The following is a 25,582-nucleotide window of genomic DNA, read 5'->3' as shown; positions in this document are numbered from 1 at the left end:
TCTTCAGCTTCCTTAGCTTGTTACTCGAACTTGTTAGTGAAAGCAGAAACAAACTTTCAGAGGGAAGAATGACTGCTGGAGAATGAATTAACAACATCTGCTGTTACGTCATTTAGAATAGGATAAGTTCTGTTCCTCTAAATCAGTGTTTCCCAAACTTGGGTCGCCACTTGTGTAGGAAAAGCCCCTGGCGGGCTGGGCTGGTTTGTTTACCTGCCCCGTCCGCAGGTCCGGCCGATCGCGGCTCCCACTGTCCGCGGTTCGCTGCTCCAGGCCAATGGGAGCTGCTGGAAGCGGCGCGGGCCAAGGGACGGTGTTGAGCATCTCCCGGGCGGGGAGGAAGCCGGTGCCTATGCCAGCAATTTTTGTTTATTGCCTGTGACCTGTCCGTGACTCTTTTATTAAAAATACCCATGACTAAATCATAGCCTTACCTATAACTTTTGGCTGTTTATGAATTAACCACGAAAAGTAGGTCAAGTTATTTTTAATGAAGAGTGCTATAAACTGAAAAAAAAGGAATTAGTCCAAACAAAAAGGCGTACTGATATAACTCAAGGACTGTTTTGAGATCATGCTTGGTAAACAAGAAAATGTGGGTCTGGAAATTAATGAATCAAATTGGTGTGTCAGAAACTAGGCCTAGTTGGTGGCCAAAATGAGGGGAGGGGCTGTTCTACCCACTATACCCTTTTTGGGGTCCTTAAAGAAAGAGACTTGGGAGGGGGGGAAATAACAGATGGAGGCTACTTAAGCAAGCTTCACCATCATGGCTGCCACCCCACCATCTCCTGGGATCCTGAACTTTTGTTGTCATAATCCTGCAAAATATTCTGACCAGACCAGGCAAGAGAGAGGGGGACCCAGATAACATCACCATCTCTACCAGGTCCAGCTGAATCCTAAACACCACCTGGGATAAAATGGAATCCGATTTTAATAGCAGCAACAACAGCAGCTGCAACCCATTTCAACTAACTTCTTCTCTTTTCCCAAAAAAGACAGTTATTGCCATCTTCAATACTAGCTAAGAGACTGTCAAACAAAGGGGTTTTCCTTCTAAAAATTCTCTCTAGCTATGGAGAAGGGGAACAAGGGATGTTAAAATAAAAACTTTATTTAATACTTTACATTTCAAATATTTAACTGTTTTCCTTCTTTTCTTTATCTTTAATAAAAGGGGGAAAGGATTTTTAATGGTGTGTTTGCCATGGTACTAAGCAGGCTGAGGTATCTATGTACAAAACCCTAGACCTTGGTTAACACTGTTTTTTGACCCTTGTGATCAATGTCACAGGACCAATCTTTCTGCACATTTTTCTGAATACAAATGATACTCTTTTTCTCAAATAATTTGCTGAATATCTGGTTTTGGTTCCCATCCCTACCTTAAGTATTTATTGCTTGATGTATACTTGGCAAATTTCCAGAGGTCTGGTCCAGATCTTAAAATTTTGAATATTTGAGACCTTAACAGACACCATTTTTTAAAAGTATACCAAATTCCATGCTGGTGTGGGGCAAGTCCCTGTTAAATGGAACACTAAGGGGTAGTTTACTCCATTAGGGGAATCGCTAACTGCAAGGAACGTTCTGCAATTATTAGTTAATTTTAAATTACTTTTAATTATTATGGTTTCAAATTATTGGCTCATGCTATCCTTGTAGATGACGTAGCATTTTCATGAAGATCACATTAAACATATAACCGTTATTAGCTAGTAAAGGTGTGAGCTATTTATACCTCTTAAATCTGAAGAATGTTTTAAAATCTAATTACAAAACCATTTAAACACCCTTCATTTTCACTGTACTGTGCTCTCCTTTACAATGTACTAGAAGTAATCTTAACTGGAATAATGCAAAATATTGAACATTCATAACAGCCAGAGCAAAATCTGTTTCCATTACTGCTAGAGGATTTTATTTTTAAGACTATGTTTGTGTCATGAATACTCTTACCACTTGCATATTTGACTACAGAAAATTCCTGCTATCGTGCTATGAATTAAATTTTATATAATTTCATCATAATTTAACGTTCCAGTATGAAAAGTCTACTTGATATTACTTGCTTTTAGGTCCAAATTTGAATAATCTTTTTAAGTCTGTTAATCACTTAGTCCTGAGTAGATGGAAAACAAATCACGAACTGCAGTATTTGAGGAAAAGGTTAAATTAAAACTGGCATTGTACCAGATTTTTTTTACTGATCCAACCAAGTTATTGTTTAACATTTCAGATTATAAAATAGTATAGTGTACAGGATTGGCTACATTGTTTTGTCATGTACTCGTCATACTCTTGATTAAGGAGTATGACAAGTGAGTTATGTACAGTTCCTTTCAGGATGCATAAATCATTTGGAATAACACCCAGTTGCTTAAACATGTACATTTTAATCATCATTTAGGTTGAAAATGAAACATTACCAGGATAAAACTAGTTTTTTTTTTTCTGTAATGAAATAATTGAATTGAATTACATTAATTTTCTTTTACATTTTATGTGCTAGGATGTCACCTGGCTTATTAGATGTATGACTGGACATCTTAAAGGAAGATTTATTTCTGCAACTTCTCAAATGAGGGTTTAATATTTTTAGCCCAGACTTTACTTAGATGATGGCCTATAAACAGCCATATAATGCATGGTTTAGTGTGGAACTCATGATCCTTGTCCATGGCTATTGTAGCTGACGAGTGGAATCCACTTGTGTTAAAAGCAAATGATATATATTAAAAATAAGTAGACCATAGTATCCTATTTATCTGGTATTTCTCAAAAATGCTGAATTGAAACATGCTTTTAAACTGACCCATTCAACCCAGACATTTTTTTTATCATTCATAAATAAAGAATAACCAGGGCTACTTTGAATGATTGATTGTCTATGTGGATTCCGCTCTTACTGCACATGCATCCAAGATTGGATTCTTTTGGCCAGTGGTGTCATTTGAGGGGTCACATTTGCATCCTGAATGTTTTGTCCCTTCCATAACCCTAAGGGGTAGAAATGGCAAAGTGAGCCCAACCATTCCTCAGTTCTTTCATCAATACAGAATTCCAGATAAGCAGGACTTTGTAGTAGTGGGAAGGGAGAGTGGGACATGGAATCCATGTGAATAGTACATCTTGAAGAACCACAGTAGCTGTCTTTTTTTCTACTGACCTTTTTAGGGAGCCTTTGGCCTCACTATGTACTCAAGATGTGCTGTTAACTCAACTCTCTCAGGGCCCATTCTCAATATTCACACCCAGTTTCACCACAATTGAGACCCCCAAAGTATTTTCAGATAATGTATTAGTTATTTTCAATAAAAGCTATGCATCTAATTTTATACAAAAAAACTGAATGGCTCTAGAGCAGTGCAAGTTGCCATATTGACAAATTGTGGAATGTTGTATAGCTGCAGAAGATATCAATGCAGTTTTCTGACCTCCTACTCAGAAATTTACCATCCAAAACAGGGAGTTAATAGTCCCCCTCTGTTAGGGCTTTGGTGCAACCACAGTTGGAATGTTTCTGTCAGTTGCAGCCATGTCATTATCAGAGATTAGAAAACTGGTGAATGTTCAGAAAAGAGTTACTAAAATGGTTAAAGGGTTGCATAGCTTAACTTATGAAGGGAGGAAAAAGAACTAATATTACTAATTGAATGACAAACCGGGGTTGTAAATCTGCACTAATATATTTACAATTAGAAAACAGTCTTGAATTAGCTACATGTCTGGTATGTCTTTTTTCCATCACTGGTAGGGTGATCAGATGTCCCAATTTTATAGGGACAGTCCCAATTTTTGGGTCTTTTTCTTATATAGGCTCCTATTACCCCTCACCCCCTGTCCCGATTTTTCACATTTGCTGTCTGGTCATCCTAATCACTAGTTTCTATGATTCAGTAATTCTTCTACCCATTGAGTGGTTACAGACCCAGCAATGGTGGTGCAAGCTTCTAGGCACCATCCTGAAACATGCCTCAACTTTTTTTTTCTTTCTTTCCTCCAGGGTCCATTTCTGGAGGTAGAAGTGTAATTCAGTTTCCATGCATAGACTTACACAAAAGGGGCCAATTGTGGTGGTAATTATTGTGATATGGAAAACTGTTTCTATCCACCAACAGTCTGCTTACCAACAGTCCTCTTTGTATTGTGATCTGAGCCGAGTTCATAATACTGACCTTTGTAAAAGAATTTTCAGCGTGCATGAAGTGTGCATTGGCATCCCTTTTTTTATGCGCACTTTGAGATAAGGTGAAAGCTTCCACTTAATCATCAAAAAGCCTTGTATAGATGCACCGTTAATCCTATTAATGTTTACTTAAAGGAAGAAAAGGATCATCTTTAAATATTCCTTGCTTAGCATTCCTTGTTTAGATGTCATTTGGTTCTAATTTAGGCAATGCTATTGAATTTCCGAATGCAATTTGAAACATTCTCAGTTTTATATGCCACCCTTCATACTTTTTTGGCAGGTGGAGATTGTGCCATTAATCCCCAGAATAACTGGTTGCACTATTCGCTTGCGATGTCATCGTTAAATCATTGCGAATAATATCTAAGAAGTAGAATAGGTACATTCCAGTGGTCAAAAGTCCGATGCAGGTGTCATTTTTCTTGTAGCTATATTAAATCAGATCTTTTTTCCTGCCCTGCCATTCTTGCAGAATCCAATAATGTAATTACTGTATATGGGAGTTTGAATTGATTCATAATGACAGGCTGTTAATATATGAATTATCAGTTACATTTATCATCCAAAACTATTGATAAATTTCAATTTAAAAATTAACATTTAACCAACATTGTCGTATTTACCAATTTATCTCTAATAGGAAGTAAGAAATTTTAGTTTAGGAGGAAAATTTCCTATTTTTAGTTTTTTATTTTCTCTACCCCACTAAAGTTGATGATATTTTTATGGAGTTTAAAAGGTTCTGCTCTTGTTGTCTTGATTATTTACAGTTCAAATCTTGGCAAATATGACCTTGTAGCTAAGTTTATATCCAGTAGTGCATCATTGAAAAGCTCATTATTCAAAGTGTTAATTGCAGAAGATCTATTTCAGGCATTGAAATAGTGCACTTGTCAGATATTAGAACGTACAGCACCTTGTTTAATGAATTTCAATGAGAGTTGAGCCAAACCTGCCTGTTACTTGGTTGCTGCTAAAAGAAACTTGTTTGAATTGTGGCTATTTCATTGATAGACATTGGTTCAGCCTTATTAGAAGAATAGCAAGATAAATAAACTAACTTGTTAATCATTGGCTTAACATGGTATTGTGAAACCTAGTGGAAAAACCAAAGTGTCTGCATTGTAGATCGAACTTTATTTAAAATCTATGCACAAGGGGGCTTTACTTAGAAAAGACTCAAATTGTTTAGACAAATCGTGTTTCCCAAATTAGTTTCTGAAAAGTTTGTGCTATTGCCTCTTTGTAATAGTTTTCATCTGGGAAATCTCAAAGTGCTTTACGAAGCTCAGTATTATCTCCATTTTATTGACAGGAAAGTTGAGGTTGTTAATTTGTTCCTATGGCTAATGAGTCAGTGGCCAAATTGGGAATAGGATTCGGCTATGAAAGGAAACTTTGTATTGAGATTTTTTTCTGGTAATCTGAGACTTGTGTGTATCATTAAAAACAAAAACAAAAAAACCCAACCCCGCAACCCTGAGTTTTAATGAGACTCTTCTTTCAGATCTTTTTAGTGAATTGCACTTCTTTATAAGTAGCAATTGATTAGTAGCTATTGGACGTCTAATGTAGTGAATGCCAGTGAAAATGAGGTAGGATCAGAGGCTAAAATAGGGGAAGAACAAGATAAAAATTGCTTAGACAAGCTAGATGTCTTCAAGTCATCTGGGCCTGATGAAATAAATCCTAGAATACTCAAGGAGCTGACTGAAGAAGTATCTGAGCCATTAGCGATTATTTTCAAAAAGTCATGGAAGACAGGAGAGATTCCAGAGGACTGGAAAAAGGTAAATATAGTATCCATCTATAAAAAGGGAAATAAGGACAACCCGGGGAATTACAGACCAGTCAACTTAACTTCAGTACCCTGAAAAATAATGGAGCAAATAATTAATCAATTTGCAAACACTTAGAAGATAATAAGGTGATAAGTAACAGTCAGCATGGATTTGTCAAGAACAAATCGTGTCAGACCAACATAATAGCTTTCTTTGACAGGGTAATAAGCCTTTGGGAAGTGGTAGATGTGGTATATCTTGACTTTAATTGGACAAATTGGAGAAAGTCCAGAGAAGAGCAATAAAAAGGATTTAAAGGTCTAGAAAACATAACCTATAAGGGAAGATTGAAAAAGTTGGGTTTGTTTGGACTGGAGAAGAGAAGTCTGAGTGGGGACATAAGTTTTCAAGAACATAAAAGGTTGTTACAAGGAGGAGAATAGGACAAGAAGCAACCTCTGATGACAGGACAAGAAGCAAAGGGCTTTCATTGCAGCAAGGACAGTTTAAATTGGACATTAGGAAAAACTTCCTAACTGTCAAGGTGGTTAAGCACTGGAATAAATTGCCCAGGGAGGTGTTGGAATCTCCATCATTGCAGATTTTTAAGAGCAGGTTAGACAAACACCTGTCAGGGATGGTCTAGATAATACTTACCCCTGCCATGAGTGCAGGGGACTAGACTAGCTGACTTCTCAAGGTCCCTTCCTGTCCTTGGATTCTAAGATTTGATGCAGAATGGTTTAGGTATAAGGCTGTCCTGGGGATGAAAAAACATGTGGGTGAATTGATGGCATGGAGTGCTGATGAGATCCACTGTTGCTTAAGAAATGTCCTATACTGAATTAACTGCGTTTTTTCACCTGTTAACTTGGAGTCTCCTGTTTTGTGGCCATTACATTCAGTCCCTGTGAATTTCTGTGTTACGTATTTTGTTGGATTGAATGATAAGTGTACTGTTAGGGTATGTCTACGCATCAACTAGACACCCGTAGCTGGCTCATGCCAGTCAACGTGGGCTCCTGGGGTTAGGGTTGTGGGGTGGTTTCATTGCTGTATAGACTTAGGGCTCGGGCTGGAGTACAGGCTCTGGGATCCTGCAAGGTGGTAGGGCTCCAACCTGAACCCGGAAGTCAACACAGCAATGAAACAGCCCGAACCCTGCAAACCCAAGTCGGCTGCCACAGGCCTGCCACAGGTTGTCTTTGCTGTGTAGACACGCTTACATTCACAATAAGAAAGAAATTGTGCCTGCTGTGGGGAAAATGGAGCCTGGCTGGAAAGTTATCCTATATTATTATTTTAGAATGGTCACTGAGCAAAGAATCAGAAGTTTATGCAAGGAGCAGATTTGCACAGCTATCTAGAAATTACAAGATAGGCACTTAGTACTGAAACGTCTGTAAGGACCTCTTTGGGTGTCTAATTCATGGCAACCTGGATAAGTCATGTTTGATACGATAAACCTCTTTTTCTGATTACTTCTCTTATGGAAGACCATAGACCTCATAAAAGACTAAACCATTTTTTGTGAAGAAAATTTACTTTAATCAATGAAGGCCAAACGAGAGAAAACTAGACAGTTTGAGTGGCAGGTATTTCTCTCTGCAAGTCTGGCCCCTATCACCTTAGCATCTGAGTGCTGCACAATCTTCAATGTATTTATCCACATAACGCCCCTGTGAGGTAAGAAAGTATTGGGATCAAATAAAATGTAATCCCAAATTAAAAACACAATAAGAGGACCAAAAAAGTGTCACCGGGCCTAAACAGCCAAGTAAAAGAAGCAGGTAGAGGCAAAAAGCCATCCTTTAAAAATTGGAAGTTAACTCCTACTGAGGAAAATAGAAAGGAACATAAACTCTGGCAAGTGAAGTGAAAAGTAGTCAAAAAAAAAAAATCTAAAGAACAACTAGCCAAAGACTCAAAAACTAACAGGAAAAAAATTAAGTGTATCAGAAGCAGGAAGTCTGCCAAACGATCAGTGGGGCCATTGGACCCATTGGATCGAGGTGCTCAAGAAGCACTCAAGGAAGTTAAGGCTGTTGCGGAGACGCTAAATGAATTCTTTGCATCAGTCTTCACTGCAGAGGACGTGAGGGACATTCTTAAACCTGAGCCATTCTTTTTAGGTGACAAATCAGAGGAACAGTCCCAGATTGAGGTGACAGTTTTGGAACAGATAGCTACATTAAAAAATAATAAATCAGGACCAAATGGGATTCACTCAAGAGTTCTGAAGTAACTCAAATGTGAAATTGCAGAGCTACTAACTGTGGTATGTACTAACTTCTGTACCAGATGACTGGAGGATAGGTAATGTGACACCAATTTTAAAAAAGTCTCCAGAGGTGATCCTGGCAATTATAGGCTGGGTAAGTCTAGCTTCAGTACCAGGCAAATTGGTTTAAATTATACACCTATACCTCTATATAACGCTGTCCTTGGGAGACAAAAAATCTTACAGCGTTATAGGTGAAACCGCGTTATATCGAACTTGCTTTGATCCACCAGTGCACAGCCCCCCCACCCCCCCAGAGCACTGCTTTACCGTATTATATCGGATCGCGTTATATCTGGGTAGAGGTGTAGTAAAGCACAGAATTATCAGACATATAAATGTACATGATTTGCTGGAGAAGAGTCAATATGGCTTTTTAAAGAGAATTCATGCCTCACCAATCTATTAGAATTCTTTGAGGGGGGTCAGCAAACGTGGACAGGGGTGATCCGGTAGATATAGTGTACTTGGATTTTCAGAAAGCCTTTGACAAGGTCCCTCTCCAAAGGCTCTTAAGCAAAGTAAGCAGTCATGGGGTAAGAGGGAAGATCCTCTCGGGATCAGTAGCTGGTTAAAAGAAAACAAAAAATAGGAATAAATAGTCAATTTTCAAAATGAGGAGAGGTAAATAATGGTGTCGTCCAGGGATCTGTACTGGGACCAGTGCTGTTCAACATATTCATGAATGATCTGGAAAAAGGGGTAAACAATGAGGTGGGCAAAATTTGCAGATTATACAAAATTACTCAAGATAGTTAAGTCCAAAGCTGACTGAAGAGTTAAAGGGATTTCACAAAACTGCATGACTGGGCAACAAAATGACAGATAAAATTCAGTGTTGATAAATGCAAATTAATGAACATTGGAAAACATAATACCAACCATGCATACAAAATGATGAGTCTAAATTATCTGTTACCACTCAAGAAAGAGATCTTAGTCATTGTTATTTCTCTGAAAACATCTGATCAATATGTACTGGCTGTCAAAAAAGCTAACTGTTAGGAAAAGGAATACATACGAAGACAGAAAATATCATAATACCACTATATAAATCCATGGTACACTCTCAGCTTGAATACTGCAATATTTTAGAATTGGAAAAGGTACAGAAAAGGATAACAAAATGATTTAAGGGTATGGAACAGCTTCCATATGGAGAGAGAAAAACACTGGGATTTTTCAGCTTGGAAAAGATGAGTAAAAAGGGATATGATAGAGGTCTATAAAATCATAACTGGTGTGGAGAAAGTGAATAAGGAAGTGTTATTTACATAACACAAAAACCAGGGGTCACCCAATGAAATTAACGGGTAGCAGGTTTAAAACAAACAAAAGGAAGTACTTCTTCACACAACGCACAGTTGACCTGTGAAACTTGTTGTCAGGGATGTTGTGAAGGCCAAAACTATAACTGGGTTCAAAAAAGAATTAGATAACTTCCTGGAGGATAGGTCCATCAATGGCTATTAGCCAGATGGTCAGGGATGCAGCCCCATGCTGTGGGTGTCCATGGACTCTTCTTGCCAGAAGCTGGAAGTGAACAACAGGCTGGATCACTCGATGATTACCTGTTCTATTAATTCCCTCTGAAGCACCTGGCAATGGCCATTGTCAGAAGACAAGATACTGGGCTAGATGGACCATTGGTCTGACCCAGTATGACCATTCTTATGTTCCCCATGTCACATATAGGAAACTGAGCCGTGCCTTTCCCAGCGTCACTCAGAAAATCTATGGCAGAGTGGTTAATTAAATCTGGGTCTCCTGAGTGTAGGCCATAGCTCTAACCACTGGAACAGCTTTCCTCTCTACAATTTCAATCTCACATTTAGTATGAGAGCATTTCTTAGTTTAACTCTGAACTGGGGCACACAGTAGATTTCAGTGACTTACTTGAAGTCACACAGCAAGTCTGTGACTGAGCTGGGAGTTGAACTTACCCTATGCATTTAAACCATCATTCAATTTCTGATACATGTCAGTTAAAATGAACTATTTCATAAACAACCTCTCTGTAGATGCTCCATCTTTGGTTTTCCCATTAACTTTAATAACAATAATACGTGTGGAGCAGCTACTTAACAGGGATGTATTAGTGTCAATATTTATACATTTTCTTCTTGATAGTAACTGTCTAGATCTCTGCTTCTAAAAAGAAAAAAATGGTGCCCCTTTTTAATCTTCTGGGCATTGCATCATTTAGTTAGTGTTAGACTGGGTAACATCAAATTACAACACCTAACAAATTACCTGTTGTACGCTTCACGTTTAATGCATTTGCTATATTGGAGATGAAAAATGCCCTTTTCTCCTGTACAATTGGGAAGAGGTCAGTTATCTAAGAGAAGCCGCTAATCTATAACAAGTATGTAAAAGCAGTACATCATATTATAATACTACTGTATTACACATCCCTCGGCCCGTGCTGCTTCCCACAGCCCCCATTGGCCTGGAATGGCGAACCGTGGCCAGTTGTTTGTGGATTTGTTTCTCTTACATTGATGTATGTTTCATAACAAAAGTGCTTCAAGCTAATAGTTAAGTTGCATACAGTATCTACTATAAAACTGTCAGTATGCTTTACTTTTAGAAACAGAGGTTTAAATCCTGAGTGCAGTCTTTATTGTATCTCAGTGGAATTTGACAGCTAGTGTTAATTCTTGGAAAGCCAGAGATACAGGTTAAAATTTGCCAGATATTGGAAATGTTCCAGCTTTTAGAACAAGAAACTCTTTTGCTAGACAGTGGCATACAGCAGGGATAATAAGCTTTCAAGCAGTATACCTTCCTGCATCTAAGATTGATGAATAGCTCTATCTACAGTGGAATATAAATGATCATTGTACAAATGGCCAATCCTGGTATTTTATGACTTATTATTTTGGACCTGTTAATTTCTTTATAAAACACTGTATCCGTTAGTTAATCCTAGAGAGAACTTTTCTTCCACATACTGTAATATTGGATCAAAGAATGTAATCATTACCAAACTTCTTTGTATTTCATCACTTTACCTAGAATTATTTGATACCTTGATATTCTGGACAATATATGGTAAATAATTTACATACTAAACTTTTTTTTTACTATTACAGTACTGCTAGAAATTGAGAAAAAATTAAAATGTGGAAAATACATCTTTTATTTTAGAATACTGAGTTGAGTATTCAGGACTTGTTTAGTATATGTCGGGTCGGCAACGTTCGGCACCCTGGCGGGCCGGGCCAGTTTTATTTACCTGCTGACGCGGCAGGTTCGGCCAATCGCAGCCCCCACTGGCTGCGGTTCGCCATCCCGGGCCAATGGGGGCGGCGAGAAGCGGCGGCCAGCACATCCCTCAAGGTGCTTACCAAACGTTGTCGACCACTGGTATATGTTCTTGTCTGTCTGGTTGGGGGAAAGCATGTTTATTTTTAGATATTGGTTGACTAAGGGATCACAGACCTCATCTTTTGAGAAGTCAAGGTCTTCAATTGCAAGGGTGGTACGTAACTGTTGTGAAAGCAGTACTTTGGTTACTTATCTAGTTTATTTTATTGTGTTCTAATTTAATTTTTTGTATAAACACTGTTTATATATTTCAGTGAAGCTTCTAGTCTTGGCAGTCATACAGAAGTTGCAAAATTAAATGCATCATTCATTGTCCTGTAGGTTTACAAGCATTTGTGGCCTGCTTTTAGTTCTATTTAAAACGCACATTTTTTGCTTAAGCCAGAATGTAACATTTTTGATTACTAATGTAGAAAAAAGATTTTCTTTCATTGAGTTATGGGGGTAATGTTGCCTGGTTAGTATACTAAACAGGTATTGTTATTAGGGTTGGTCCTGATTAACATCTTAATTATCTCAAAGGTGCGGTAAACAGGTTTTTTTTTATGACAAATGCAATTAATCCTGTAGCTGGAGGAGTCATGAGCACCACTGTGGACAGAGAAGAAATATTATCAGACATAGAGCTATTAAAAAGCACAAAACTGTGGAAAGTAACATAATGAGGTTAATCAAGAAAAATGGAGCTATACAATAAAATCAAAAATAATTTTGAAGTACACTCATTCAATGCGAGAAATGTGACATTGTAGTACAGAAAGTGTTAGTGATAGTAGACAGTAAAATAGATATGCAATGCAATATGGTTGCAGGAATGCCAATGTAATTTTGAGTTGTGCAGACAGAAGCATCATGTTACTGAGCCAAGAGGAATTAATTTCTATCTCTCTTATTTGACCATGCACTTGGAGCCTCAATCTTTTGGCTGGAAACTTAGAAGGAAAATGAAAATAAAAATAGTACAGATTTATTGTAAGGACTAGATATAGTCCTAAAGTAATCTAGAAAATAGGATGTGATGTAGGGCAAGGCAGTGATGAGGTATGTGCAGGCAACCTTAATCCTGGAATTCTTAACTTCTAGATGATTGACTCTGCACCTTAACTTTCTTTTATCATAGCTGTCCATATGTAAAAATAAATCTCACAGGGAAAGTAGGGAAAGTCTCATCAAATGAAACATTAAAAATGGACTGGACAAAGCACTAAAAATGTGTGCCTCTGCAATTTGGCAGGGTCCCAGTGTTCCTCTCCTCGCCATTCATTTGATTCATTATTGGGCTTGCATCCTCTAATTGTGGGGACTAGTCGTTGCTTTTCTCATTTTTGTGAACTTCAGAGATTTTGCTTTGGAAACAGCACAAGTGAATTTTTGTGTATCTGGAAAAGCTTCAGAGTGCAAGATTTAAAAAGAGGTTGTGGACACTGCAGATGTTCTAAATCTGCCAGCAACTGTGATGGGTAGTAACAGTGAGGATGTCACACATCTTTGGAAGAGGAGGAGGCCTGGAGTTGGGGCAAGGGTTTGTGAGGATAGAGTTTAAAGGGATGGTGGAAAGGTCTGAATGGGAGATGGAAGGAGATGATCCCAGAGCTCAGGTTGGAGGGAATTGATGGTTCTAGGGACTAGATTCTAGGAATTACAAACCCACAGCCTCTGCATGTATGTTACTGATTAAAATCAGGTCAGTAGTTCCAGAACACAATTACATTTTTATAACGGTCAGTCCACTTACTCCTGGATTGGTGTTCACATCATAAATATAACCATTGCAATTAATACTAATTGGCATTCTTGTAAATTTTAGCAACATAATCCAAGATTGAATAGGGAAACTAAATTATTTTTTTGCCTAGTGAGAAACCCTCCAGATTAGAGTTTTGGCAAGTTGCAAGGCATGGAGTGAGCACTGATGCTATCCGTGTTGTGTATTTCTGGTAGGGGAATTGACCAAGGTGTTCTATCTAGCAAGTATCAAAAGCATTTTGCTTACAGTAAAATGTTGGAGAAAGGTTCAGCAAAATATTGGAACATTTGTACTGCTGTCTAAACATAACTTTTGAACGTTTTATGGTTAATCCATCATTAACATCCTCATATGGTGTTTCCTCATACCAGTCATTACACGAAAATCAACACACAACCATCAGTCATTTAGTTACATATTTTATTTTTACATGGTGGAACAAAGCCATTTTAAAACTTCTGAGTCACTCTGTTATCAGCATTTATCACAGCTTACTGGGGCATTTGTACAATGTCTTTATTTGTAACACAATTAAGCTATTGTTTTCACTAAATTTTAATGTATATACAGGTTCCACACCTGCTATGGTTTCTTCTAAATACACATGGTGAATTTCTTATGACAAGAATCTTGTAGTTCTCTGATCTAATCAACTAATAAATGATCCAGAGTAACATCCAAGCTACAAACACATATTTATTGGAGCTCAACATAGTGGATTAGGAAACAACCATCAGAAAAGGTTTTCAGAAATCTTTGTCTGGGAACCAACAAAGAAAATGAAAATACTACAGATTTATTGCAAGGACCAGATATACTCCTGAAATAATCCAGAAAATAGGAGTTAGTATTCTTTCCTTATGATGCTTAAACATTCCATTACAGAACATGAAATGAAATGTTTTCTTTCCCTCTAATAAGAATTTTTAATTGTGTGTACAAAAATACCAGTATAAGTAGTACTCTTTTGTTCTAGTTATCGGGAACTGCAAAAACTTTAAGATTTTATGTTTAGTATCATACACACATTCTGTGTGTGACCCCATCTCTATATGCTACCTAAAGATTATTTGGTGGTCTTTGATTTTTTTTTCTTAACATGCTTTATTTTCAGGGATCTACACATTTCTCAGTCTTTGCGATCGTATCTAGGAAAGAATTTTGGGAGGATCACTTACTTACATTCAGTGTCGAAGTAATAACTTGTAGCATAGAGAATATGGAGGGTGGAGCCAGCACTTGTTTATGGAATTTTTCTTTCCTGCATACACACAGTTTGATTCCCAGTAGTCATGACCTTTGTGTTTTTTATTGAGCGAGAGCCTGTTATCATGTCTAACTTTGTAGCCTGTGAGAAAACTGAGGCTGGCCTGTCTCCCACAGGCCTCGCCTGGCCTTGTTAACAGATTACAGCATTCCACTTGTTAGTACCAGCCATTCAGGAGAAACTTTTTTTACTATTATGCTACTGGATAGTGATAAAGTAGACAGTCTTTTTATGTCAGTTAGGTCCTCAAAGTGACAGTTCATGTTTTGGTGATAAAGAAACAGAGCTTTGGATATCAAACACAGACTTGGATTTATCTGTAATAGTGAACCATAACTTTAAGTTCTCTAACAATGACAGGAACACCATCTGGAGTGAAGGTTTCCAGAATCTTAAAGTGGAGATACTGAGGCATTTTACTTCCTCATGAGTCAAGGCAGGGTTAACCCCATTACTATCAGAATAAAAACTGACGATTGAAAAAAGGGTGAATGCATTCTTATATTAGGCTAAATATATGTACACTTTACATTAATAGTTTGTTTAATTTCTAAACTTCAGTGTTGGTGGACAGCACTGGTGGGTATGCATTTTGAGAGTTAAATTTTGAAGTTTCCACTTAGGCTGTACTGATTATTTGGGCATTCTGAGAGAGACACTTATGAGATTCCTAGATTTTAAGTGTAATTACTATAAAACATTTGGCAAAATAATTTTAAATATTATAAAAATCAAAACTCTCACAATATTTAAATAATATAGAGTATAAAATGTAGGCTGGAGTTCACACAGATATCCACTGTACATTTCTTGCAGGCTGTCTTTTTCTAATTTACTTACATATTTAATACTACTTCACTATAACATGTTTTACTGCTGCTCCTAAAGGAGTGACTGGGCACAGTTTGTATATTCGGATCCATGTACAGACGTAACCTATTCAAATTCTATTTATAGATTATAAAGGTTAAATGTAATCCAGATTATACAGTGTTAACATTTTCCCTGCTGATACCAAAGTGTAGAGGACTGACAGCCTGAACTTGTTGAGAAGGGTTGGGAGGGATAACAGTCTCCGACCTTCAGAGTCCTAAACAGCAGGTCCTTGTATGGCTAAGTCCATGTAAGTGTCCACCTGATTGGTTAGACCAGCAGAGATCAATGCTGTGACAGGTGTTAGAAAAAGCTACACCTGTTTCCCCCCATATGCTGATTTAGTGATTAAATTTTTGTGGGAGTTCCAGACAGTGTGTGTGGGATACACAGCACATGCCAAGTAATTTGAGAAGGAATTATATCTCGCCAATGATGACCTGTGATCTTTGAGAATCTCATATTGCATAATTGAATTTTGTATAGTATTGCCTTACCATTAGGAAGTGAAATTAAGCAATCGGTTGCTTACTAACAAAATACTAAGTAAAATTGTTTATTTTTAGTGGACGTGCAATCGGTACACAATTTTCTAGCTTTATTGATAGCATAAGCTGAACATTTCTCTGAAGAAATTCAATTGCAGATAATTGTACAGTTTGTCTGCTTACCAAGCTGCTAATGTGGATCCTATCACCATTAGATCTGGGCACCTTATTCTGTTTGATCAAGAATTGATATATACTTTTATTAATCAGAAAAAAGATAACATTTAAAAAAAAAAACTAACAAATAATTGTACTGAGATTCTTCTTCTAAAAGTAGATTCACTGTCAATTGTTAAATGGAAATTCAAACGGTGACAGAACCAAATACCTTTCAGGTTGCTTAGGAAGCCTTGAGAATGCAATTCCTCTATGGTACATGAAATGACAGGTAGCTCTGATTTTAATTCTGTGGGGTTGGGTTTTTATTTTTAAGACCAAGACAAGTTGGATAAAGATACGTTGTCTGTCCAAATGAAGATTCTCTCTGCACCACTGTTCTCTCTCACACTTCTGACATTTAAATGTTTATGATTACATTTCACTGACAAATTTTCTTTTAACAATAAGCTCTTCCTAGAGGTGGAGAACTTTGAGATTCTATTTAAAACAAACAAAAACATGAGCTTGCTTGCTATGTGGATTTTCTGAACTTATAATACCAAAGAAAAATAAGCATTAAAGAATATGAATATACTTTTCAGGATCTTAAAGGCAAGAGACCTGAAGTTCAAAAACCTGTCTTTTGGTAGCTGATTTCATAGCTGTGTAGTGGGGAGACATGTACATTAAGGGAATGTTGAAGCAGGTCCATATTTAGTAAACAGGAAAAGTCCCAACAAAGCAATCACATTAAAATTAAGTCACCGCAGAAGATATGCACGTGAAAAAAGCTTACATTTGGAAAACTGCAGTGTCTTAGAAAGGGTTTGCAAAATAAAAACAGTTGCATTTTGAGCATTGTTCTTCTTGGATTGTCATGTTCTATGCAGTCCTTTTTTTCATGTTGTATGCTAAGTGACTGAAGTCCATGAAAGTATGTGCCTTAACTAATCAGGCAAATTGTTATATATGTTGTTAAAACCATTCAATAATGCATTCATTTGGAAATTTTACTCACTATATTCTACACAGTTAATTTTACTGTTTTCTAGTGAGAATAGAAAATTTGGGAAGCCAACATTGATGTTTTATTAATACAAGGCCAATAATTTATTTTGGCATAACATCCTCCTTACAGAGTACACTATTTAAAAAAAGAAAGGAAGAAAGCCGCTGCACTGAATTCTTATGCTAATATGGGAAGTACCTTTTTTTTATTACCACTAACAATTCTAACCTCTTGCTGTAGCCTTCAATGTTAGTTGTATATGTCAAACTGCTTGATTACATCAGCAGATAGCTAAAACAAATGCTGGTCATGGAATTCCTGGGGGCCAAAGTAATGATAGGTTATAGCAGCGATTGGCAACCTTTGGCATGCAGTCCGCCAGGGTAAGCACCCTGGCGGTCCGGGCTGGTTTGTTTACCTGCCGCGTCCGCAGGTTCGGCCAATCGTGGCTCCCACTGGCCGTGGTTCACCGCTCCAGGCCAATGGGGGCTGCGGGAAGCTGCACAGGCCGAGGGATGTGTTGGCCGACGCTTCCCGCAGCCCCCATTGGCCTGGGACGGCGAACCGCGGCCAGTGGGAGCTGCGATCGGCCAAAGATTGCCGATCCCTGGGTTATAGTTACCCATGAGATCAGAGCTGGGAGAGGCTATGCCTCAAAATGCACCTTCCATCGTGGTGCCCTGTGGAGCTACTTATTTTGAAAGGCCTAGCTTGTCTCTTAAAGTGAGGTGCGTTTCTGACAGTTTTATATAGTTTCAGTGGCTCTGAATATGATTCAGCTTACAAAAAGTCTTGGCAAGTTAGTATTATTTGTGTGTGAATTTTCCAATTGTATTTCAGACTTTAAGAAAAAAAGGCCTTAATGGTTGTGAAAGCCCTGATGCTGACGATTACTTTGAGCACAGTCCACTATCGGAGGACAGATACAGCAAACTAAATGAAGATAGTGATTTTATTTTCAAGCGAGGCCCTGTAAGTACTTTTATTTTACCTCTACTTTTTATTTGTTGATTCTTTTTATTAACTTCATTATTTAGGCTCTGAACAAGAAGGAACACAGAGGGTGTGACAGCCCGGACCCTGACACTTCATATGTGCTCACGCCACATACAGAAGAAAAATATAAAAAAATTAATGAAGAGTTTGATAATATGATGCGGAATCATAAAGTCGCAGTGAGTACTAAAGAACGGCTTGTGTTTTTATCATGTGCATGAGAACTTTCACAATGTTTTGCTTACCATTGAATAGCACAGTAAAGATAAGATGGTTTAATTGTTTATGAAGCAGAAATAACTATTCATTATGTATGCATATGCGTGTATGTGAGAGAAATTCTGAAAGTTATGTGAAACTATCATGTAAACTAGGAGTTCTTAAACTTCCCAGGGGGTCTGTAGCTCCCCTCCTGTGCTCCTGAAGTTTCATACCTGTTTATGATGTTCCTGACTCTCAGGAACCCACCCCCCTTTCTAGATGCTGCCTAAAACATTTTTCTTTTTTTTGTAAAGCTAGGATGGACTCTTATCCTGAGATGTAAGATAACTTATATAGAGAGATTTTTATTTTTTTAACCCTCTGCAATGGAACAAGGTTACAACAAATGACAAACAGCTTAAAAATATTTCCTGGGAAGATGCCCTTATACAGAGAATTTGTTCTCCCTATAGTAAATTAGTCAATTGGTAATATCTTCAAAACCATCTGACTTAAAAGACGAAGTCCTGTTTTCAAAAGTGATGTAAGCACATAGGCTCCTAAAGGTGTGATTTTTTTTCCCGAAGGTATTTAGGTGATTAAAGAAGTAATAGGTGCCTAGTGGGATTTTGAAAAGTACCTAAGCAGTAAGGCACCTGACCCCCATTAAAATCTCATTAGCTGCCCATCTACATCTTTAGGCACCTGAATACCTTCTGAAAATCTCATCCTCAAGTGCCTAAGTCACTTTTGATAATAGACTTAAGCACCTAAACCACATAGCCACTTCTTGAAATTTTTACCCAATATCTTGTAGGGTCAGAAGACCTCCCACATGCCATTTTACAGCTATCAAATCCAAAAGCAAACCTGGCCAGGGCCTGAGTCCTCACATTAGCACCAACCAGACTGCCTACTGCGCTTCACAATTTTGTATACATAGAAATACGATTGTTCTAGGGGTCATGGACTGGTTTACTGGAGCATCAGTCTTGGAGAGGAATTAGGGGGTCTCATGGTTCAAGACGTTTAGGTGCCACTGTTGTAATTTATTGGTGTGTTTGGTGGGTTGGGGGTCATATTAATTCCTTTTTAAAAGTACATTAATTTTGCTTTATAGAATAAATCAGAAATTGAAGAATATGCCAAAGAAAAATATTGCCTCCTAATGAAAGTAATTTTGAAGCTCTGCTATATCTTTTCAGTTGTACATCATTGGATTTCTTGTGGCAATTAAAAAGTGGACTGGTTAGGTTCCTCTTAAAATCTACATGGAAACTGAGTGATTTAATATACAAGAGCTGACTATAGTCCCCAACCAACTCTCCAGTAATGGAAATAATTCCTTTGTTAATCCACATCGCTCTGGATTAACTGTGTACTGTCAGTCTTTGATACTCAGCATTAGTTCTTTCATTAGGCTCTCTATGTTTGTACACAGGCAATATCTTTTGTCCCTCGTTGCCAGTTTGAAGAATCCTCTCTAGGGTTTACATCAGTGGCCATTTTTGTGTCTTTGAACCTGAATCCTAATGGTAGTTCTTTAGATCAACTTGAAACTTTAGATATCGAGAAGTGGTGTGTCAGGGCATCTTCTCTAGGTCTGAGTTCTGACGAGTAGTCACAGTCTTCCAGTATAGTCTCTAAGCTGCCGCCTCTTATAGAAACATTAGCTTTTCAGGTCAATTTCTCTGGCTCTACTGTGTGCCATGAATTCCAGTCTGAAAAAGTTCCCATAATTAGAATGACTGATTAAAATTGTAAACTTTAGAGCTCCCTACGTTTATTTACATATGGTTAATTTATAACTGTTATGGTTTTATTTCCATACCCATGGATCATATAACAAAAAATAGTCCCCTAGCCTTTATGAAAGACTTTGTGCTGACTGCTGTCAAAGGAGAGGAAAGACAGATAGCATGGAGTAGTTGGTCATATCTAAAAGCCTACCCACTAAATGGGCTGGCAGCGTGAAATGTGGGTTTTCATTGTAGCAATAAAAGTTGCTATCACTGGGTGCTTCTACGTCAGGATTTCTCAAACAGGGGTTGCCACTTGTGTAAGGAAAGCCCCTGGCGGGCCAGGCCGGTTTGTTTACCTGCCCCGTCTGCAGGTCCATCTGATTGCGGCTCCCACAGATCGCTGCTCCAGGCCAGTGGGGGCTGCTGGAAAGCCCCCATTGGCCCGGAGCAGCGATCTGCGGCCAGTGGGAGCCGTGATCGGCTGGACCTGTGGACAGGGCAGGTAAACAAACCGGCCCAGCCCGCCAGGGGCTTTCCCTACACAAGCGGCAACCCTTGTTTGAGAAACCCTATTCTACGTAGAAAGAAACACGTACAAGGATATTGCTATTCATTGCCTTTGTTACATTTTTGGAATCGTTTGAAGGTGTTGCCTTGTGCTGCTTAAAAATTTGTAGTGTATGTTTAAAAATTTAGTGCAAAAATAAATAATTTGTCAGATATTAAAAAGTTCTTTGAAGTGGCCTGCATGTAAAAATAAAATATCAATAATGCAGCTTATTGGATGGATGTTTACATATGGAGAGTGCCTTCTTAACAGATAATTATAATTCTTAATTATATAAAATTATGATTTCGAAAAATTTGGTTATAATCCTTGTATTTTCTAAAGCTTATTGGGTATTAAATGTTTTCATATTGAGTATGTATGTAACTAAGAAATAAAGATTCAATCAAAATTTCTATATTCAAATAATTAGCACTCTAACATATAACTAATTTACAGAAATTCATTAGTATTCAGGTAAATAGTTCTGTATACTATAGAATGTATTACTCTGATACCCATACACAGATGAAAAATCAGTTAATCAGTTTTGGAATAAACCTACTTCACTTCTGAATTTTCTAGTCTGTAAAAAGTATTTGTGGTAATAGTAATTAAAACAATAGTAATACTTTAATTTCAATGTCAATATTATCAGAAAAAATATACCATTACTAACTTTTTTCTTTTGTCTCATGACTGACTCAGTTTTGTTTTATACTGTGCATGTTTATGTATTCTTACATTTTGAGGATGCAACAAATTCATTGATTATTAAAATGTATAGCTTATCAACTGGCTTTCTGGTATCAGGAATCAAATGTTAAATAATGGCATACTTCTGATTAAAGTTAATGGATGAATATCAATAAAATATCTCCAGTCTAATGTTTACAAACTGTAGCTCTTAATATACCCGACATTGATAAATGACCTTATTGAAATGTATCTTTAACTAAAGTACTGTAGATCACAATACCAGTCTCTTCAGAGTGGATGTTTTATAAGTGTGCATTTTTACAGTGATACAGAATTACTAAACTAACATAATTAATCTGACTTTATCTCAATATTATAGCCTTGACAAACATTACTGTGCAATATTAATATGTTCTTGTTTTTGTTTTCAGCCTGGCTTGCCTCCCCAGAACTTTTCAATGTCTGTTACGGTTCCAGTGTCCAACCCCAATACTTTAACCTACAGTAACCCAGGGAGTTCCCTTGTATCCCCATCACTGGCAGCCAGTTCATCATTAACAGACACGACCATGCTCTCCCCACCTCAGGCCACGTTACATCGAAATGTATCACCCGGAGCCCCTCAGAGACCGCCAAGTACTGGCAATGCAGGTAAGACTTCAGTAGTGCTACATTTCTTCTTTATTCCCCTTCAATTCCCATAAAGCTTACATTATGAAAAACTAGCAAAACTGTATGCTGTAATTGTGATTTCTTTAATGGATAAAATTATAAAAATGTAGGACTGGAAGGACCTCGAGAAGTCCGGCCCCCTGCACTGTGGCAGGACCAAGTAAATGTAGACTATCCCTGACAGGTGTTTATCCAACTTGTTTGTAAAAGCTTCCAATGATGGGGATTCTGTGACCTCCCTTGGAAGCCTATTCCAGAGCTTAACTACCCTTCGAGTTAGAAAGGTTTTCTTAATGCCTAACCTAAATCACCCTTGCTGAAGATTAAGCCCATGACTTCTTGTCCTATCTTCAGTGGACATGGAGAACAATTGATCACTATCCTCTTTATAACAGCCCTTAGTATATTGGAAGACTGTTTTTAGGCCCCCCTCTCCCCCCGTCTTCTTTTCTCAAGACTAAATATGCCCCCTTTTTTTTTTTTAAACTTTTCCTCTTAAATCAGGTTTTCTAAAGTTTTTAACAGTTTTGTTGCTCTCCTCTGGACTCTTTCCAGTTTGTCCATATCTTTCCTAAATTGTAGTTCCCATAATGGGACACAGTACTCCAGCTGGGGCTCCACTAGTGCCAAGTAGAGAGGGACAATTACCTCCTGTGGCTTACATACTGTTAATACACCCCAGAATCATTTTAGCCTTTTTGTAGCTGAATCTCAATGACTGCTCTCATTCAGTTTGTGGTCCAATATAACCTCCAGATCCTTTTCAACAGTACTACCACCTAGACAATTATTCCCCATTTTGTAGTTGTGCACTTTATTTTTCCTTCCTAAGTGCAGTGTACTTTGCACTTGTCTTTATTGGATTTTGTTCTGTTGAGTTCAGGCCAATTCTCCAATTTGTCAAGATCATCTTGATTTTTAAACCTGTCCTCCACGGTGCTTGCAACCCTTTCCAGGTTGGTGTCATCTGCCAATTTTATAAGCATATTCTCTACTCCATTATCCAAGTCATCAATGAAAATACTGAATAGTATCAGACCCAGGACTGACCCCTGTGGGATCCCACTTGATGTGCCCTCACAATTTAACACCAAACCATTGATAACTACTCTTTGAGTATAGTATTTCAACCAGTTGTGCAGCCACCTTATAGTAATTTCATCTAGACCACATTTCCCTAATTTGCTTATGAAAATGTCATGCGGGATTGTGTCAAAAGCCTTACGAAAATCAAGGTACATCACGTCTACTGCTTCCCCCTTATCCAGTACATGAGTAATGCTATCACAGTTAAGTTGGTTTGGCATGATTTGTTCTTGACAAATCCATGCTGACTATTCCTTATAACCTTATTATCCTCCAGGTGCCTAAAAATTTTGTCCCGTACTTCTGTTGGTCTTTTGTACTCCTTATCAATTTGTCCATATTTACAAGATTCCTTTTTGATTTTCAGGTCATTAAAGAACTGATATTATAGCTATATTGGCCTTTTCCTATTTTCCCCATCTTTCCATCAGAATAGTTTGGCAGTTGTCTGTATTATAGTCTCTTTGAGGAACTGCCAGCTCTCCTGAACTTTTTTCCCTTAGATTTTCTTCCCAAGGGACCTTACCTACCAATTCTTTGAGTTTGTTAAAGTCTGCTTTTTTGAAGTCCATTGTCCTTATTCTGCTGCTCTCATTCCTTCCTTTCCATAGAATCATGAAATATATTATTTCATCATATCATGCCAAACTGTTTCATGATCACTGTCACCCAAATTGCCTTTCATCTTCAGATTCGCTACCAATTCCTACCTGTTGGTCAGAATCAAGTTTAAAATTGTTGTCCACCTCGTTATTTCCTCTACTTTCTGGAACAAAAATTCTTCTTTGAGTGCTTGTTCACGTCAATTCCAATCAGGTGTGCGCATGCCACGTGCATGGTCGTTGGAAAGTTTTCCCTTAGCAGCTCCCGTCGGGTCAGCTGTGGAGCCCCCTGGAGTGGCATGGTGCTTAATATATAACCCTGCCGACCCGACTCCCCTTCAGTTCCTTCTTACCGTCCGTAATGGCCATTGGAACAGTTCTCACTTGCGGACCGCTAGGACTTGGCACTGAGTGCATCAGTATGGAGCGCTCCGGCATCGGTGTGTGACACGGTGCCAAGTAATGACTCTAGTATAAGGGTACATCTACACTACAGGGGGGAGTCGATTTAAGATACGCAAATTCAGCTACGTGAATAGCGTAGCTGAATTCGGCGTATCGCAGCCGACTTAACCCGTTGTGAGGACGGCGGCAAAATCGACTTCTGTGGCTTCCCGTCGGCGGCTCTTACTACCACCTCCGCTGGTGGAGTAAGAGCGCCGATTCGGGGATCGATTGTCGCGTCCCAATGGGACGCGATAAATCGATCCCCGAGAGGTTGATTTCTACCCGCCGATTCAGGCGGGTAGTATAGACCTAGCCTAAGAGACCCTTGGCACTGGTGCTCCCCGGCACCGCAGCCAGGGACAGCGCCCCGGCACTGCTCCACCTTGCTGGTGCCGCACAAGTGCCATAAGAAGGCTGATAGAGAGTGCTCACTGGCTAGGAAAGCCATGGGACTGTCAGGAGATGCACAGGCGCACTTCAGAACGGAATTGATGCCTAAACAACACAAGTCTCTGCCGTTAACTTCGGCTTCCCGGAAGGGACTGTTGAGTCCAGCACACTGTGTCTTGCCGCAAGGGCAGTGCCAGGTGAAGGAGTTTGAGCCACCTTCCACCCTGGACACTTTTGAAGCTGCCAGAGACCTTATTGAAATGATGGCTTCACAGCCCCCAGCTCTGAGGGACAAACCTCCAGTACCGATACGTCCGGTACCGTCTAGAGGTAAACCGGCCATGATGCGGCGCTCTCAGTCCCTGGCTCAACACCATCCGCGGCACCTCTTACAGTCGCAATCGCCGTGGCACCGCTGTCCGGCACCGTGCTCAGTCAGAGCATCTCTATCACCGCCGAGACGCTCCCCGTCTCCGGCACCAAGGGTGGACTGGCACCGATCACCGGCACCAAGTCAGCACCAACATCATGTCCTTGATTGCCAGCACCGGATACTCGCCGATCTACGGCACCGGTCTCCTGCCTCTTCGGCTCGGCACCAGTTTCCTGCGCAGGGCCCCTCAGCTCCACCTTGGTCATCACGTTCAGGGTCCACTTCCTTGGACTCTGACGGTGACTCATAATATCCAGGCATAGTCAGCATAGGTCGCACAGGTGACATAGGGAGGCGCAGCCACACTGGCAGCCCCCTGCACAATGGCTCTTTTGATTCCCTGGGCTTACCATCAGCCCCAGGGCTCCCTTTCAGGGGCTTCATGGTCAGCTGCGTCGGCACACCAACCGCCCTACTCTGCCAGGGACAGGCCTACACCTTGGGGATCCGAGGCCACCTAGTCCCAGCTGCCCCCTCAGCCTCAGGCCACTGCCGAGGCTACTCCAGCACAGGACCAGCCACAGGCTCAGACTACAGTCGTCTCAGCTATGGCCGCCACAGGGGCAGACGTCCTCCAAGAGGAGGTCAGGGAGCCGAAGGTACAGGAGGACCCATTACCTCCTCCAGCCACCTC

General features: G+C 39.1%; 1 protein-coding gene across 8 annotated transcripts in view; it reads left to right on the top strand.

Annotated features, from left to right (window-relative positions):
- MEF2A (myocyte enhancer factor 2A) overlaps positions 1-25,582 on the top strand; it is a 145,024-nt gene that overhangs the window by 79,930 nt on the left and 39,512 nt on the right. For 5 of the 8 annotated variants that reach the window (XM_054041390.1, XM_054041388.1, XM_054041384.1 and 2 more), the window contains exons 4-5: positions 18,171-18,308; positions 21,750-21,969. In XM_054041390.1, the coding sequence (XP_053897365.1) occupies positions 18,171-18,308; positions 21,750-21,969 (358 nt within the window). Of the gene's footprint in view, positions 1-17,973; positions 18,106-18,170; positions 18,309-21,749; positions 21,970-25,582 lie in introns of all 8 variants that reach the window. The other 3 variants (XM_054041389.1, XM_054041387.1, XM_054041391.1) reach the window with 2 other exon arrangements.

This window comes from Malaclemys terrapin, chromosome 10 (genome assembly GCF_027887155.1).
Source record: "Malaclemys terrapin pileata isolate rMalTer1 chromosome 10, rMalTer1.hap1, whole genome shotgun sequence".
NCBI classification, from domain to species: Eukaryota; Metazoa; Chordata; order Testudines; family Emydidae; genus Malaclemys; species Malaclemys terrapin.
The sequence above is the reverse complement of the archived record's forward strand: the minus strand, read 5'-3'. Positions and strand labels throughout refer to the sequence as shown.